This window comes from Oncorhynchus keta, chromosome 28 (assembly GCF_023373465.1).
Source record: "Oncorhynchus keta strain PuntledgeMale-10-30-2019 chromosome 28, Oket_V2, whole genome shotgun sequence".
NCBI classification, from domain to species: Eukaryota; Metazoa; Chordata; class Actinopteri; order Salmoniformes; family Salmonidae; genus Oncorhynchus; species Oncorhynchus keta.
In genome coordinates, this window is record NC_068448.1 from 59,050,014 (window position 1) to 59,065,935 (window position 15,922).

A 15,922-nucleotide genomic window follows, 5' to 3' on the forward strand; every position below is an offset into this window, starting at 1 on the left:
TGGTTCAGCACTAACATTTAGTGATTGGCATGCCATCTAAGAAAGAAAAGCTAGCTACTCTAAATTCAATGATTGCCTGAAATGGTAGCTAGTTACAACTTTGGGAGATTGTGAACCTAACTGGGCTAGCTAAAGACAACTTTATAAAATTGCTCGGTGGCTAGTAGTATCAGAGAAACAACAAAATATGTAAAAAAATAAAATAAAAACGTGCAGGACTACTCTAAGGGGGCACGTTCCCCCTATGTGCATGACGCCTCTGTATGGCAACAAGATAAAGTATGCAGTGTTCAAAACAACTGGGAGCTTGGAAATCTCTGACTTCCGACTTCATTAAGTTGAAAACAACTGGGAAAAAGTTCCGCCTGGGACTTTTTTTTGAACGGTGATCCAACTCGGGAACTCGGGCCTCTTTCTACAGCTCAAACTTTCGGAACTAAAGATCACACGTTATGATTTGACCTCGTATTATTCCGAGTTCTTCGTTTTTTGAACGCGGCATTAGTCCTAATGATATTTGCATGACATCGTCTGATCGAGTGACCTTTGAAACTGACAAAAACATAACATCAGCAGAGAATTCAAAAGGGTAATACACAGACTGTTTCGAACCAATGTCTGATATAAAATATACTTTTAAGATGCAGTCGGGCTGCATTGATGTAGACTACGTAAAATACAGTGATTTAAACTGGTAAGATATACATTTTAGACTATCCAAGTGGAAAGCACCCTAACAATACACTTTCCTGCCTGAACTTCATTGGATTTACAAAAGCAATGCAAACTTCCCTGAACGATTAACTCACCACTGAGTGTCAAATGCAGGCTATCCACGTAGCACAGAAATATCGCATTCAACCCCCTGCGCCAACTCCGTTTCTCAACTTCCCTGTACGTTCCACATTAGTAGGCTAGTGTTATTTTTACCTTGCTGAAAACTTCTAAATCGTCGTCCTCGTCTAGATCTAACATCTGTCCGGAGATGTCGGCAGGTATTGTATTTGTTTGGGTGGGGGACACAACAGCGTCGATAGTTCTACTCATAGCTGCCCAGATTTACACCGACAATGTAGGCTACGGGGACATCATCAGCAGTCGCTGCTGCTGAAACTCAGTATAATTTCAGAATTTGAGTGAATTCAATTTACTGCGCAGAAACGGAAGTACCACTGGAAAAGGAGAGGGTTGGCCACGGATGAGTTGAATTGGATAGGTCAGGATATGGATATCTGATTATATCTGTAAAAGTATGTGACATCAATATTATATGCGAAAGGACATAGCTTCGTGTCACTGTTATGAATAGAAGAAGCAACAAAATGTAGCCTTTAATATCCATGGTAGGAGAGTAGGACTACATGTGATGACTGTGACCCGTGTGAAGGATGAAGGACTAGCCTTCATTTGAATAGCCATGGTTGTACTTCTATAGTCTTTTATGGCAGGTTTTTTCGTGGGCAGAGACTAGTTACCACAGCCACAAAGTCATGAACCCCGCCTATTGCTATAATGTTTTTTTCTTAAAATGCGACTTTACCCCTAACCTTAACCCCACTGCTAACCTTATACCTAACCCTAACTTAAAATTATAACCCTAAAACTCATTTTTGTATTCATACATTTTGACGATATAGGCCATTTTGACGTTGTGGCTGTGGTAGCTAGTGGAAACCGTGGGCCGAATACTTAAACATAAAAAGCAGTTGAACAATCACGCGACATTTGAGTCCTGCGTTACCCGAGATGAGGCTGGAATAGATATTACAATATTACAATATTGCTACTATAGAAAGTACATAGCAAATATTACACATGTAGCAATTTATTTTAAAGTCTTAGGCGACTGGATGCGTTGGTTTTTATTGTTTCTTTAAGGTAAGCTATTTATCTTTAAATCAGAGATTTGTTTTTAAATAAAAGCATACAGTAGTAGCATAATACAGATTATTATTGATGATTTGTTGACCTGGACCCCACACAACCTCTATAACTCCAAGCAGGGATATTTTTAACCAAAAGATGTCACTGTTGCACAAAGGATATTCTTTATTTTTCTCTGGGGTAGGCTATGTGTCAAAACTGAAAGCAACACAGAGAGAGAGGGGCATTGGCTATCTGATTCCAAGGTGTCAGGACGTTATTATAATTACGAAATTGGATCTGGCTCCTGAAATGTTGTCCATTTCACAGTGATAAAACGTTTTAAGGAATGTGTCAATGATCTTTTTCAATGGCCACGAGATGTAGGCTACGTTCCTATCCCCAAATACTTGTGTCGATCAATACAAATTAATGGATCATTTGAAAGTTAATAATTCATAGTAGGTTTATGCAGCAAAACATATCACAGCTTCTCCACCTTTTGCTTAACAACACACTATTTATTTTACCTTTATTTTACTAGGCAGGTTAATTAAGAACAAATTCTTATTTACAATGACTGCCAAATAAAAATCAAATCTAATTTTATTTGTCACATACACATGGTTAGCAGATGTTAATTCGAGTGTAGCGAAATGCTTGTGCTTCTAGTTCCGACAATGCAGTGATAACCAACAAGTAATCTAACTAACAATTCCAAAACTAACTGGACTATAGCCTATAGCCATGACTGTAATCACTACATACATCAGCCTCTTTAGCTTTAAAACATAATGTTTGCATGTTGAACGCATGATGACACCAACACACTACTATTGGTCTAGTGAGAAGAAAAGGCATATTCAAATGCTCTCTCTTATCTGTACATTTTGAAATGTACATGATAATGATGCTGGGTGACACTCAAATATTGTGTCAATTTCATTCCCGACGGGCATAAATTCCCACATGCAGGCAGAGAGAGAGGCAGGAAGCCCTTGAAATGGTTCCATTATCATCCTGCATACCCTTTCCACCAAGCAGGAAAAGGAAGGCCATATTCACAGCAACTATTCAGATTAGAAGGTATTATAATGATTCTACAAAGGTCAGGGTTTTGTTGGGTGGAATCTAGAGCACATACAGGCAGCACATTCATATTATCTGACTGGCGGCTGCCATTTTATATTTCGTATCATTTGTCTGTTTATCGCTGATTGATTTCCAGATGCATGTGAAGAATGTGTATTTTTGAGGCGTGATGGCAAAAAGTGTCAGAGCTTTTGAAATAGGCTGCGTTATAGTATGTTACTATTTTTCCAGAGTAAAGTTGCCCGGAATGGATGAATATAATGCCGCGTTGAATCAATATCTTTGCAAAATATGGTGCCATTTTAGTAAAATATAACATTGAATGCTTGGGCTCTTATCTAATGCAGATACAGAATAAAAAGCACCTTAATAAAATTACATGGTGAATGTGCACCATTTTCATCCATCAACATTTAACAGAGTGCTTAAGACGAGAGATGCCATCATGCCAGTAGCATTCCATGGCACTGTGACTGTACAGTACGAGACGGTCAAACAAATACATTCTGGCTGCACCACAAATGACAACAGGTGAAATGCTTACTTACGAGAGAGGAAAATATAGAACAATAATATCATGAGGAATAAATGCACAATGAGTAAAGATCACTTGGCTATATACACGGCGTACCAGTACCGATGTGCAGGGGTACGAGGTAATTGAGGTAGATATTTTAGAAGTTGGAAGTTTACATACACTTAGGTTGGAGTCATTAAAACTTGTTTTTCAACCACTACACACATTTCTTGTCTTCTTGTTAACAAACTATAGTTTTGGCAAGTTGGTTAAGACATCTATTTTATGCACAAGTAATTTTTCCAACAATTGTTTACAGACCGATTATTTCACTGTATCACAATTCCAGTGGGTCAGAAGTTTACATACTCTAAATTGTCTGTGCCTTTAAACAGCTTGGAAAATTACAGAAAATTATGTCATGGCTTTAGAAGCTTCTGATAGGAAAATTTACATAATTTGAGTCAATTGGAGGTGTACCTGTGGATTTATTTCAAGGCCTATCGTCAAACTCATTGCCTCTTTGCTTGACATCATGGGAAAAACAAAAGAAATCAGCAAAGACCTCAGAAAAAAATGTGTAAAACTCCACAAGTCTGGTTCATCCTTAGGAGCAATTTCCAAACGCCTGAAGGTACCACGTTCGTCTGTACAAAAAATAGTATTGCAAGTATAAATACTATGGGACCACGCAGCCGTCATGCCACTCAGGAAGGATATATGTTCTATCTCTTAGAGATTAACGTACTTTGGTGTGAAAAGTGCAAATCAATCCCAGAACAGCAGCGAAAGACCTTGTGAAGATGCTGGAGGAAACAGGTACAAAAGTATCTATATCCACAGTAAAACGAGTCGTATATCGACATAACCTGAAAGGCCGCTCAGCAAGGAAGAAGCCACTGCTCAAAAACCGCCAAATAAAAGACCGGCTACGGTTTGCAGCTGCACATGGGGACAAAGATCATACTTTTTGGAGAAATGTCCTCTGGTCTGGCGAAACAAAAATATAACTGTTTAGCCATAATGACCATCGTTATGTTTGAGGAAAAAGGGGGAGGCTTGCAAGCTGAAGACACCATCCCAACCGTGAAGCACGGGGGTGGCAGCATCATGTTGTGGGGGTGCTTTGCTACAGGAGAGATTGGTGCACTTCACAAAATAGATGGCATGATGAGAAGGAAAATTACGTGGATATATTGAGGCAACATCTCAAGACATCAGTCAGGAAGTTAAAGCTTGGTCGCAAATGGGTTTTCTAAATGGACGATGACCCCAAGCATACTTCCAAATTTGTGGAAAAATGGCTTAAGGACAACAAAGTCAATGTATTGGAAGGCCATCACAAAGCCCTGACCTCAATCCTATAGAAAATGTGTGGGCAGAACTGAAAAAGTGTGTGCGAGCAAGGAGGCCTACAAACCTGACTCGGTTACACTAGCTCTGTCATGAGGAATGGGCCAAAATTCACCCAACTTATTGTGGGAAGCTTGTGAAAGGCTACCCGGAACGTTTGACCCAAGTTAAACAATTTAAAGGCAATGCTACCAAATACTAATTGAGTCTATGTAAACTTCTGACCCACTGGGAATGTGATGAAAGAAATACAAGCTGAAATAAATAATATATCACTCTCTACTATTATTCTGACATTTCACATTCTTAAAATAAATTTGTGATCCTAACTGACCTAAAACAGGGAATTTTTAAATGTTTTTAAATGGAATATTTAAATGTCAGGAATTGAGAAAAACAGAGTTTTAATGTATTTGGCTAAGGTTTATGTCAACTTCCGACTTCAACTGTATATATACAGTATATATATATATATATATATATATATATACAATACCGTTCAAAAGTTTACAATTAGAAATGTCCTTGTTTTTGAAAGAAAAGCAAAACATTTCGTCCATTAACATAACATCAAATTGATCAGAAATACAGTGGAGACATTGTACTACTCCCTTCAGCGCAAACTGTCTCTGACCAGAATAGAAAGAGGAGTGGGAGGCCCCGGTGCACAACTGAGCAAGAGGACAAGTACATTAGAGTGTCTAGTTTGAGAAACAGATGCCTCAGAAGTCCTCAACTGGCAGTTTTATCAGTACCTGCAAAACACCAGTCTCAACGTCGACAGTGAAGAGGCGACTCCGGGATGCTGGCCTTCTAGGCAGAGTTGCAAATAAAAAGCCATATCTCAGACTTGCCAATAAAAATAAAATATTAAGATGGATAAAAGAACACAGACACCCGCTAGAGGAACGAGGAGACTGGTGTTTTGCGGGTACTATTTTATGAAGCTGCCAGTTGAGGACTGGTGTTCTGAAACTTCTGTTTCTCAAACTAGACACTCTAATGTATTTGTCCTCTTGCTCAGTTGTGCACCGGGGCCTCCCACTCCTCTTTCTATTCTGGTTAGAGATAGTTTGCTGATAATTGGCCTCTGTAGATATTCCATTAAAACATCTGTTGTTTCCAGCTACAATAGTCACTTACAACATTAACAAAGTCTACACTATTTCTGATCAATTTGATGTTATTTTAATGGACAACAAATGTGCTTTTCTTTAAAAAACATGGACATTTCTAAGTGACCCCAAACATTTGAACGGTAATATATATATATATATATATATATATATATATATATATATATATATATAGTGGGGCAAAAAAGTATTTAGTCAGCCAACAATTGTGCAAGTTCTCCCACTTAAAAAGATGAGAGGCCTGTCATTTTCATCATAGGTACACTTCAACTATGATAGACAAAATGAGAAAAAAATCAAGAAAATCACATTGTAGGGTTTTTAATGAATTTATTTGCAAATTATGGTGGAAAATAAGTATAGGGAACCATACCAGGCCAACATAGAAAACGAAAAACTAGAATGCCCACCCTAATCACACCCTGACCTAACCAAATAGAGAAATTAAAGGATCTCTAAGGTCAGGGAGTGACACTGGAAAAGATAAAGCAAAGCCATTTGAAACATACAACGCAGAGTTACACATGGAGTAAACAAACATACAATCAATAATACAGGAGAAAAATATATATACATCATGTGCAAGTGAGCTAGGATAAGAGAGGTAAGGCAATAAATAGGTCGTGGTGGCGAAGTAATTACAATATAGCAATTAAACACTGGAATGGTAGAATGTGCAGAAGATGAATGTGCAAGTAGAGATACTGGGATGCAAGATAAATAAATAAATAAATAAATAAATAAATACAGTATGGGGATGAGGTAGATTGGATTGGCTATTTACAGATGAGCTATGTGCAGGTGCAGTGATCTGTGAGCTGCTCTGACAGCTGGTGCTTAAAGCTAGTGAGGGAGATAAAAGTCTCCAGCTTTAGTGATTTTTGCAGTTTGTTCCAGTCATTGGCAGCAGATAACAGGAAGAATTGGCTTTGGGGGTAGACCAGTGAGATATACCTGCTGGAGTGCGTGGTACAGGATTTGGTGCTGCTATGGTGACCAGTGAGCTGAGATAAGGCGGGGCTTTACCTAGCAGAGACTTGTAGATAACCTGGAGCCAGTGGGTTTGGCGACGAGTATGAAGCGAGGGCCAGCCAACGAGAGTGTACAAGTCGCAGTGGTGGGTAGTGTATGGGGCTTTGGTGACAAAATGGATGGCACTGTGATAGACTGCATCCAATTTGTTGAGTAGAGTGTTGAAGGCTATTTTGTAAATGACATCGCCGAAGTCAAGGATCGGTAGGATAGTCAGTTTTGGCAGCATGAGTGAAGGATGCTTTGTTGCAGAATAGGAAGCCGATTCTAGATTTAATTTTGGATTGGAGATGTTTAATGTGAGTCTGGAAGGAGAGTTTACAGTCTAACCAGACACCTAGGTATTTGTAGTTGTCCACATATTCTAAGTCAGAACCGTCCAGAGTAGTGATGCAGGATGGGTGGGCAAGTGCGGGCAGCGATCGATTGAAGAGCATGCATTTAGTTTTACTTGCATTTAAGAGCAGTTGGAGGCCACGGAAGGAGAGTTATATGGCATTGAGAGCTCATCTGGAGGTTAGTTAACACAGTGTCCAAAGAAGGGCCAGAAGTATACAGAATGGTGTTGTCTGCATAGTGGTGTATCAAAGAATCACCTGCAGCAAGAGCGACATCATTGATGTATACAGAGAAGAGAGTCGGCCCGTGAATTGAACCCTGTGTCACCCCCAAAGAGACTGCCAGTGGTCCGGACAACAGGCCCTCCGATTTGACACACTGAACTCTATCAGAGAAGTAGTTGGTGAACCAGACGAGGCAATCATTTGAGAAACCAAGGCTGTTGAGTATGCAAATAAGAATGTTGTGATTGACAGAGTCGAAAGCCTTAGCCAGGTCGAAGAATACGGCTGCACAGTATTGTCTCTTATCGGTGGCGGTTATGATCTCGTTTAGGACCATGAGCATGGCTGAGGTGCACCCATGACCAGCTCTGAAACTAGATTGCAAAGCGGAGAAGGTACGGTAGGATTCGATATGGTCGGTAATCTGTTTGTTAACTTGGCCGTCGAAGACCTTAGAAGGGCAGGGTAGGATAGATATAGGTCTGTAGCAGTTTGGGTCTAGAGTGTCTCCCCTTAATAATAATAATATAATATGCCATTTAGCAGACGCTTTTATCCAAAGCGACTTACAGTCATGTGTGCATACATTCTACGTATGGGTGGTCCCGGGAATCGAACCACTACCCTGGCGTTACAAGCGCCATGCTCTACCAACTGAGCTACAGAAGGACCCCTTTTGAAGAGGGGGATGTCCGCGGCAGCTTTCCAATCTTTGAGGATCTCAGACAATACCAAAGAGAGGTTGAACAGGCTAGTAATAGGGGTTGCAACCATTTCGGTAGATCATTTTAGAAAGAGAGGGTCCAGATTGTCTAGCCCGGCTGATTTGGTCCAGATTTTGCAGCTCTTTCAGAACCTCAGCTATCTTGATTTGGGTGAAGGAGAAGTGGGGGAGGTTTGGGCGAGTTGCTGTGGGGAGCGCAGGGCTGTTGACCGGGGTAGGGGTAGCCAGGTGGAAAGCATGGCCAGCCGTAGAAAAATGCTTATTGAAATTCTCAATTATGGTGGATTTATCGGTGGTAACAATGTTTACTATCCTCAGTGCAGTGGGCAGCTGGGAGGAGGTGCTCTTATTCTCCATGGACTTTACAGTGTCCCAGAACTTTTTTGAGTTTGTGCTACAGGATGCAAATTTCTGATTGAAAAAGCTAGCCTGGTCTGATGAGTCCAAATTTGAGATTTTTGCTTCCAACTGCCATGTCTTTGCTAGACACAGTATTGACGTACAGATGATCTCCGCATATGTGGTTCCCACTGTGAAACATGGAGGAGGAGGTGTGTGATGGTGTGGGGGTGCTTCAATGGTGACACTTGGTGATTTATTTAGAATTCATGGCACACTTAACCAGCCTGGCTACCATAACATTCTGCGACGATACACATTCCATCTGGTTTGCACTTAGTGGGACTATCATTTGTTTTTCAACAGGACAATGACCCAAAATACACCTCCAGGGTGTGTAAAGGCTTTTTGACCAAGGATACTTATTTTTTAAAATATTTATTCATACTTTTACTTAACACTTGTTTTTCTTAACTTCTTTAGGCATTGTTGGTTAAAACATCTTAGGGCTGCAATCCTGTTAACGGGATCGATATGACAACAGCTCAGTGAAAGTGCAGGGCGCCAAAATCAAAACAACAGAAATCTCATAATTAAAATTCCTCAAACATACATGTATCTTATACCGTTTCAAAGGTAATCTTGTTGTTAATCCCACCACAGTGTCCGGTTTCAAATAGGCTTTACAGCGAAAGCACCACACACGATTATGTTAGGTCACCACCAAGCCACAGAAAAACACAGCTATTTTTCCAGCCAAAGATAGGAGTCACAAAAAGCACAAATAGAGATAGAATTAATCACTAACCTTTGATGATCTTCATCAGATGACACTCATAGGACTTCATGTTACACAATACATGTTTGTTTTGTTTGATAAAGTTCATATTTATATCAAAACATCTGAGTTTACATTGGCGCGTTACTTTCACTAGTTCCAAAAACATCCAGTGATTTTGCATAGCCATATCAATTTGACAGAAATACTCATCATAAATGTTGATGAAAATACAAGTGTTACCCATGGAATTATAGATATACCTCTTCTTAATGCAACCGCTGGGTCAGATTTTTAAAAAACGTTACGGAAAAGCAAACCATGCAATAATCTGAAAACGGCGCTCAGAAAGAAAAAAAACATTATCCGCCATGTTGGAGTCAACAGAAATCAGAAAAAACATTATAAATATTCCCTTACCTTTGATGATCTTCATCAGAATGCACTCCCAGGAATCCTAGTTCCACAATAAATGTTTGATTTGTTCGATAATGTCCATTATTTATGTCCTTGTTAGGGCGTTTAGTACACAAATCCAAACGCTCGTGCTGTTCCAGCCGAACGTCGGACGAAAAGTTCAAAAAGTTATATTACAGGTCGTAGAAACATTTCAAACTAAGTATAGAATCAATCTTTAGGAGAATTCAATGGAGAATTCCATTGTCTGTAGAAAAGCCATGGAACGCAGGCCACTCTCATGTGAAATGCGCGTGACCAGGACCTGGCTCTCGGCCCCACATCACAGTAGAAGCCTCATTCAAGTTTCTAAAGACTGTTGACATCTAGTGGAAGCCCTCTGAAGTGCAACATAACCAATATCCCACTGTGTATTCGATAGGGCTGAGTTCAAAAACTACAAACCTCAGATTTCCCACTTCCTGTTTGGATTTTCTCTCAGGTTTTTGCCTGCCACATGAGTTCTGTTATACTCACAGACATCATTCAAACAGTTTTAGAAACTTCAGAGTGTTTTCTATCCAAATGGACTAATAATATGCACATATTAGCAACTGGGATTGAGGAGCATCCCGTTTACTCTGGGCACCTTATTCATTCAAGCTACTCAATACTGCCCCTGTAGCCATAAGAGGTTGGGTTTGTAAAGTAAGCATTTCACTGTAAGGTCTCCTACACCTGTTGTATTTGGCACTTGTGACAAACGTTTTCTGTAAGTCTTCACAAGGTTTTCACACACTGTTGCTGGTATTTTGGCCCATTCCTCCATGCAGATCTCCTCTAGAGCAGTGATTTGTTTGGGGCTGTTGCTGGGCAACACGGACTTTCAACTCCCTACAAAGATTTTCTATGGGGTTGAGATCTGGAGACTGGCTAGGCCACTCCAGGACCTTGAAATGCTTCTTACGAAGCCACTCCTTCGTTGCCTGGGCGGTGTGTTTGGGATCATTGTCATGCTGAAAGACCCAGCCACGTTTCATCTTCAATGCCCTTGCTGAAGGAAGGAGGTTTTCACTCAAAATCTCACGATTCATTCTTTCCTTTACACGGATCAGTCGTCCTGGTCCCTTTGCAGAAAAACAGCCCCAAAGCATGATGTTTCCACCCCATGCTTCACAGTAGGTATGGTGTTCTTTGGATGTAACTCAGTATTCTTTGTCCTCCAAACACGACGAGTTGGGTTTTTACCAAGAAGTTCTATTCTGGGATTTTTGCTCACAGTTCTTGTGATTATTTTGACCCCACGGGGTGAGATCTTGCGTGGAGCCCCAGATCGAGGGAGATTATCAGTGGTCTTGTATGTCTTCCATTTCCTAATAATTACTCCCACAGTTGATTTCTTCAAACCAAGCTGCTTACCTATTGCAGATTCAGTCTTCCCAGCCTGGTGCAGGTCTACAATTTTGTTTCTGGTGTCCTTTGACAGCTCTTTGGTCTTGGCCATAGTGGAGTTTGGAGTGTGACTTTTTGAGGTTGTGGATAGGTGTCTTTTATACTGATAACAAGTTAAAATTGGTGGCTGACTAAATACTTTTTTGCCCCACTGTATGTGGGAACTCCTTCAAGACTGTTGGAAAAGCCTTCCTCATGATGCTGGTCGAGAAAATGCCAAGAGTGTGCAAAGCTGTCATCAAGACAAAGGGTGGCAACTTTGAAGACTCTAGTATCTAAAATACATTTATATTTGTTTAACAATTTTTTTGTTTACTTCATGATTCCAAATTTTTTATTTCATAGTTTGAATGTCTCCACAATTATTCTACAATGTAGAAAATAGTAGAAATAAAGAAAAAACATGGAATGAGTAGCTGTCTCTCAACTTTTGACTGGTACTGTATATACAGCGCACTCAGAAAGTAATCAGACCCCTTCACTTTTTCCACATTATGTACGTTACAGCCTTATTCTAAAATGTATTAAACTGTTTTTTTTTGCCTCATCAACCTACACACAATACCCCATAGCAACCAAGCAAAAACAGGTTTTTAGAAATGTTTGCAAAAAACCTAAGAAATGTCATATTTACATCAGCATTCAGACTCTTTACTCAGTACTTTGTTGAAGCACTTTTGGCAGCGATTACAACATTGAGTCTTCTTGGGTGTGACGCTACAAGCTTGGCACACATGTATTTGGGAGTTTCTCCCATTCTGCTCTGTCAGGTTGGATGGGGAGCTTCGCTTCACAGTTTTTTTCAGGTCTCTCCAGGGATGTTCGATCGGGTTCAAGTCCGGGCTCTGGCTGGGCCACTCAAGGACATTTAGAGACTTGTCAAAAAGACACTCCTAAATTGTCTTGGCTGTGTGCTTAGGGTCATTGTCCTGTTGGGAGATAAACCTTTGCCCCAGTCTGAGGTCCTGGGCTCTCTGAAGCAGATTTTCATCAAGGATCTCTCTGTTCTTTGCTCCGTTCATCTTTCCCTTAATCCTGACTAGTCTCCCAGTCCTGCTGAAAAACATCCCCACAGCATGATGCTGCCACCACGCTTATCCATTGGGATGGTGTTGGCCAGGTGATGAGCGGTGCCTGGTTTCCTCCAAACGTGACGCTTGACATTCAGGCCAAAGAGTTAAATAATAGTTTCATCAGACCAGAGAATCTTCTTTGTCATGGGTTGAGAGTCCTTTAGGGGCCTTTTGGCCAACTCCAAGCAGGCTGTCATGTGCAGGCTATCATTGACTGAGGAGTGACTTCCGTCTGGCCACTTTATCATAAAGTCCTGATTGGTTGAGTGCTGCAGAGATGGTTGTCCTTCTGAAAGGTTCTCCCATCTCCACAGAGGAACTCTGGATCTCTGTCAGAGTGAACATTGGGTTCTTGGTCACCTGCCTGACCAAGGCCCTTCTCCCTGATTTCTCAGTTTGGCTGGGAAGCCAGCTCTAGGAAGTGACTTGGTGGTTCCAAACTTCTTCCATTTAAGAATGATGGAGGCCACTGTTTTCTTGTGGATCTTCAATGTTACAAAAATGTGCCTCGACACAATCCTGTCTCGGAGCTCTACAAAAATTCCTTCAACCTCATGCCTTGGTTTTTGCTCTGACATTCACTGTCAACTGTGGGACCTTATATAGACAGGTGTGTGCCTTTCCAAATCATGTCCAATCAATTGAATTTACCACAGGTGGACTCCAATCAAGTTGTAGAAACATCTCAAGGATGCAATGGGATGGAATGCACCTGAGCTCAATTTCGAGTCTCACAGCAAAGGGTCTAAATACTTATGTAAATAAAGTATTTCTATTTTCAAAAAACCTGTTTTTACTTTGTGTTTATGGGGTATTGTGTGTAGATTGACGAGGATTTCTTTTTAGAAGAAGGCTGTAACATAACAAAATGTGGAAAAAGTGAAGGGCTCTCAATACTTTCGGAAATACACTGTATATAAATATGTATGTATGTATGTATGTATGTATGTATGTATGTATGTATGTATGTATGTATGTATGTATGTATGTATGTATGTATGTATGTATGTGTGTATGTGTGTATGTGTGTGTATGTATATGTGTTCTTTTTAAAATGTAGTTTTCACATACAAACTTCCCAAAAGAATATGGTCGCTGTGGTCGCATGTTTATTTTGATTGCTGATTATTTTCATTTATCAAAGGGCCATCAGGTAGCCTGATTTCAGATGTGTACATGTAAACAGGATTATTAAGGAAATCGTTCTTCTTGTAAAGCATGTAAATGTTTTAATAGCATTATTGTGTGCATGTAACTGTACTCAGTGGCTCCATCTCTGTTGAGCGAAGTGCGAGAGACAAACTTGGTTCCGTCAGGCAAGCTGCTGCAGGGGTTGGATTGAAGTTTGCTGCCAGAGGATTCAATATGTATGCAATTGTTTTGCAACAGTAGTTGGATTCAAGTGTGAATCAAGGTTGAGAAGGCACAGCATCACATCAGACAGCGACTAGCTGTCAGTTTGAAGTTTGTCGGTGTGGCAACTTCACAAGCTGCTAAAGCTTGGCCCAGTCACTGGTCAGCAAGTTGGTCGGTGTGTGAATTGCGAATGGCTCCATAGGCCTATTTGAAACATCGACATCTACTGGCAGCATTCAATCAGACAGATTTATAAGCTCAAAAACACCATTTAAAAATATATTGAAAAATAACTAAAACTTAAAATAATTATGATGGTTTTTATTTTATTTTAACAAAACATTTTCAAGCTTCTTTTTGCAGTCAACGATAGTAGTTTCTGTATCATTTTAGCTTTTTTAATGTTTTTTTTTTGTTTTCATTTTTATTTCAGTTTTCTAAATAGTTTTTTTTTTAGTTTTAGTTTCCATTTTCGTTTCAGTTTTCATTTACTATAATAACCGTGGCACACACACACACACACTGGCACAAACACGCACGCACAACTCCTCCTCCTCCTCCTCAACAATGGTTTACATAGATCAGCTTTTTTAAATTGCATTTACGCCCTGTCAGGGCCATTAGTGTGTCCGACCAGTGTCTTTAGAAAAAAATCTGCTCGGCTGTTTTCTCTGTGTTGTCCTAAAATGGGTAACGCAAAAAGCATTACAGACAATTAGGCCCAAACTCTTATTTTTCTGCTTCCTCTTCTTTCTTTTCCCCTAACCTCCCGCCAATGTTAAATATATTACTCTGCTTCTGTCTCAGCTACAAACATGTTGCATTAAATAGAGGGGGAAATAAAGAGAAAACAATACAGAGAGAGAGTGGGGGAGAAGAAGAGAGATATATAAGAAATGGACGAATGTGGGAAGTGAACAATAAAAAATCTATTTCCAGCTAAAAAAGCTTTGCTTTCCAATTGAAGCCTCATTGGAGCCATTGGGACTGCTCTGTTTCTGAGGGCACACTGTTGTTCCAAGCATTGTTTTATATCTGTGTTTCTGTTTATTCTGATTATCTCATTTTCCACCCATTGTTTACCTGGTTACATTATTGTATGGTGCACAGAATTCAGAGGACCATTACAGGCGACCGAGGACCTAAATGTGTTTTAAATGGGAAGACATCTAAATTCCTATATTCCTGCCAGATGTCCAATGCAGTAAGTGTGTCACGATTATCATTGTCATTATGAACATGTCTAGCTTATACTTATGTCATGTAAATGATCAGTCACAGTGCACTACTCTCATTCCACTAGTTTCACTAGGATTCTGACTGTGGCTGTATTCCAATAGTCTAATTAAGGCTTCATATTCTTCTGTTCTTTCCCTCGTGACCTGTGTCAAAGGTGAATAAAATGGTGTCTGCCTTTCATGGAACTTCTCAAACATTGTTTTGGCCATTCATAGTGCGGGACTAAAACACACACACACATACACCTACCACCTCGGCTCCCTCCATCACACACACAGATAGCAGGGACACACACCAATGAAAGGCTCTGATCTGTTCAGTTTTGAAAATGAAATAAAAACAACGACAGCCCCCCCAATTAAAATAAAAATAATTATCTTGAACTTTCAGTACTTAGACCTTTAACCTGTGAAATCTAATTAAGGCTCCCGAAGAAATAAACAAAAACAGCATTACTAATCAGTCAGGCAGAAATAAGATAAATTAAAATAGCAAATGCAATGATTGAGGGCTGAACTGGATAGATAACAGAAAGCACAACATGCACCAGAGTGCAGCACTCACCATGTGGAATTATTTAGAATTATCCTACACGTGAAGTGCATCAGGTAGACAGTCAAATTGGTTATAGAATGAATTGTTCAGGTTGGAAAAAGCATGTCGAAAAGAAAATAACAGAAAAAGAAATGAACCATAACTGAAATTGCAGCTCACCATTCAAAATCACAACAAAACCAGTGAACTAGTTCTGAAAGACAAAGAAAAACCATTGACTGTCACAATAGATATGCAACATGGTAAATAGTTATCCCAACAGACAATTTTTCCCTATGGTTTTATTTTTCTTCTCCAAACTTTAGTGTGTGGCGTATTTGATTTGGCAGACAGACGGAGGGGTCACAGTGAGTTGACGAGACAAATGCAGGCAACAGAAGGCAGATAGTAGCTACATGTAACCAGACACACAGGGCTAGAGAGATAGAGGGAGAGAGAGAGAGAGAGAGTGATA

General features: G+C 40.0%; 1 protein-coding gene across 4 annotated transcripts in view; it reads right to left on the reverse strand.

Moving 5' to 3' along the window:
* Positions 1-1,143, reverse strand: part of snx7 (sorting nexin 7) — a 32,159-nt gene extending 31,016 nt beyond the window's left edge. For 2 of the 4 annotated variants that reach the window (XM_035741687.2, XM_035741685.2), the window contains exon 1: positions 931-1,142. In XM_035741687.2, the coding sequence (XP_035597580.1) occupies positions 931-1,047 (117 nt within the window). In that variant the 5' untranslated portion in view covers positions 1,048-1,142. Of the gene's footprint in view, positions 1-809; positions 834-930 lie in introns of those variants that run through there. The other 2 variants (XM_035741690.2, XM_035741689.2) reach the window with 2 other exon arrangements.
* Between the last annotated feature and the right edge of the window lie 14,779 nt (positions 1,144-15,922).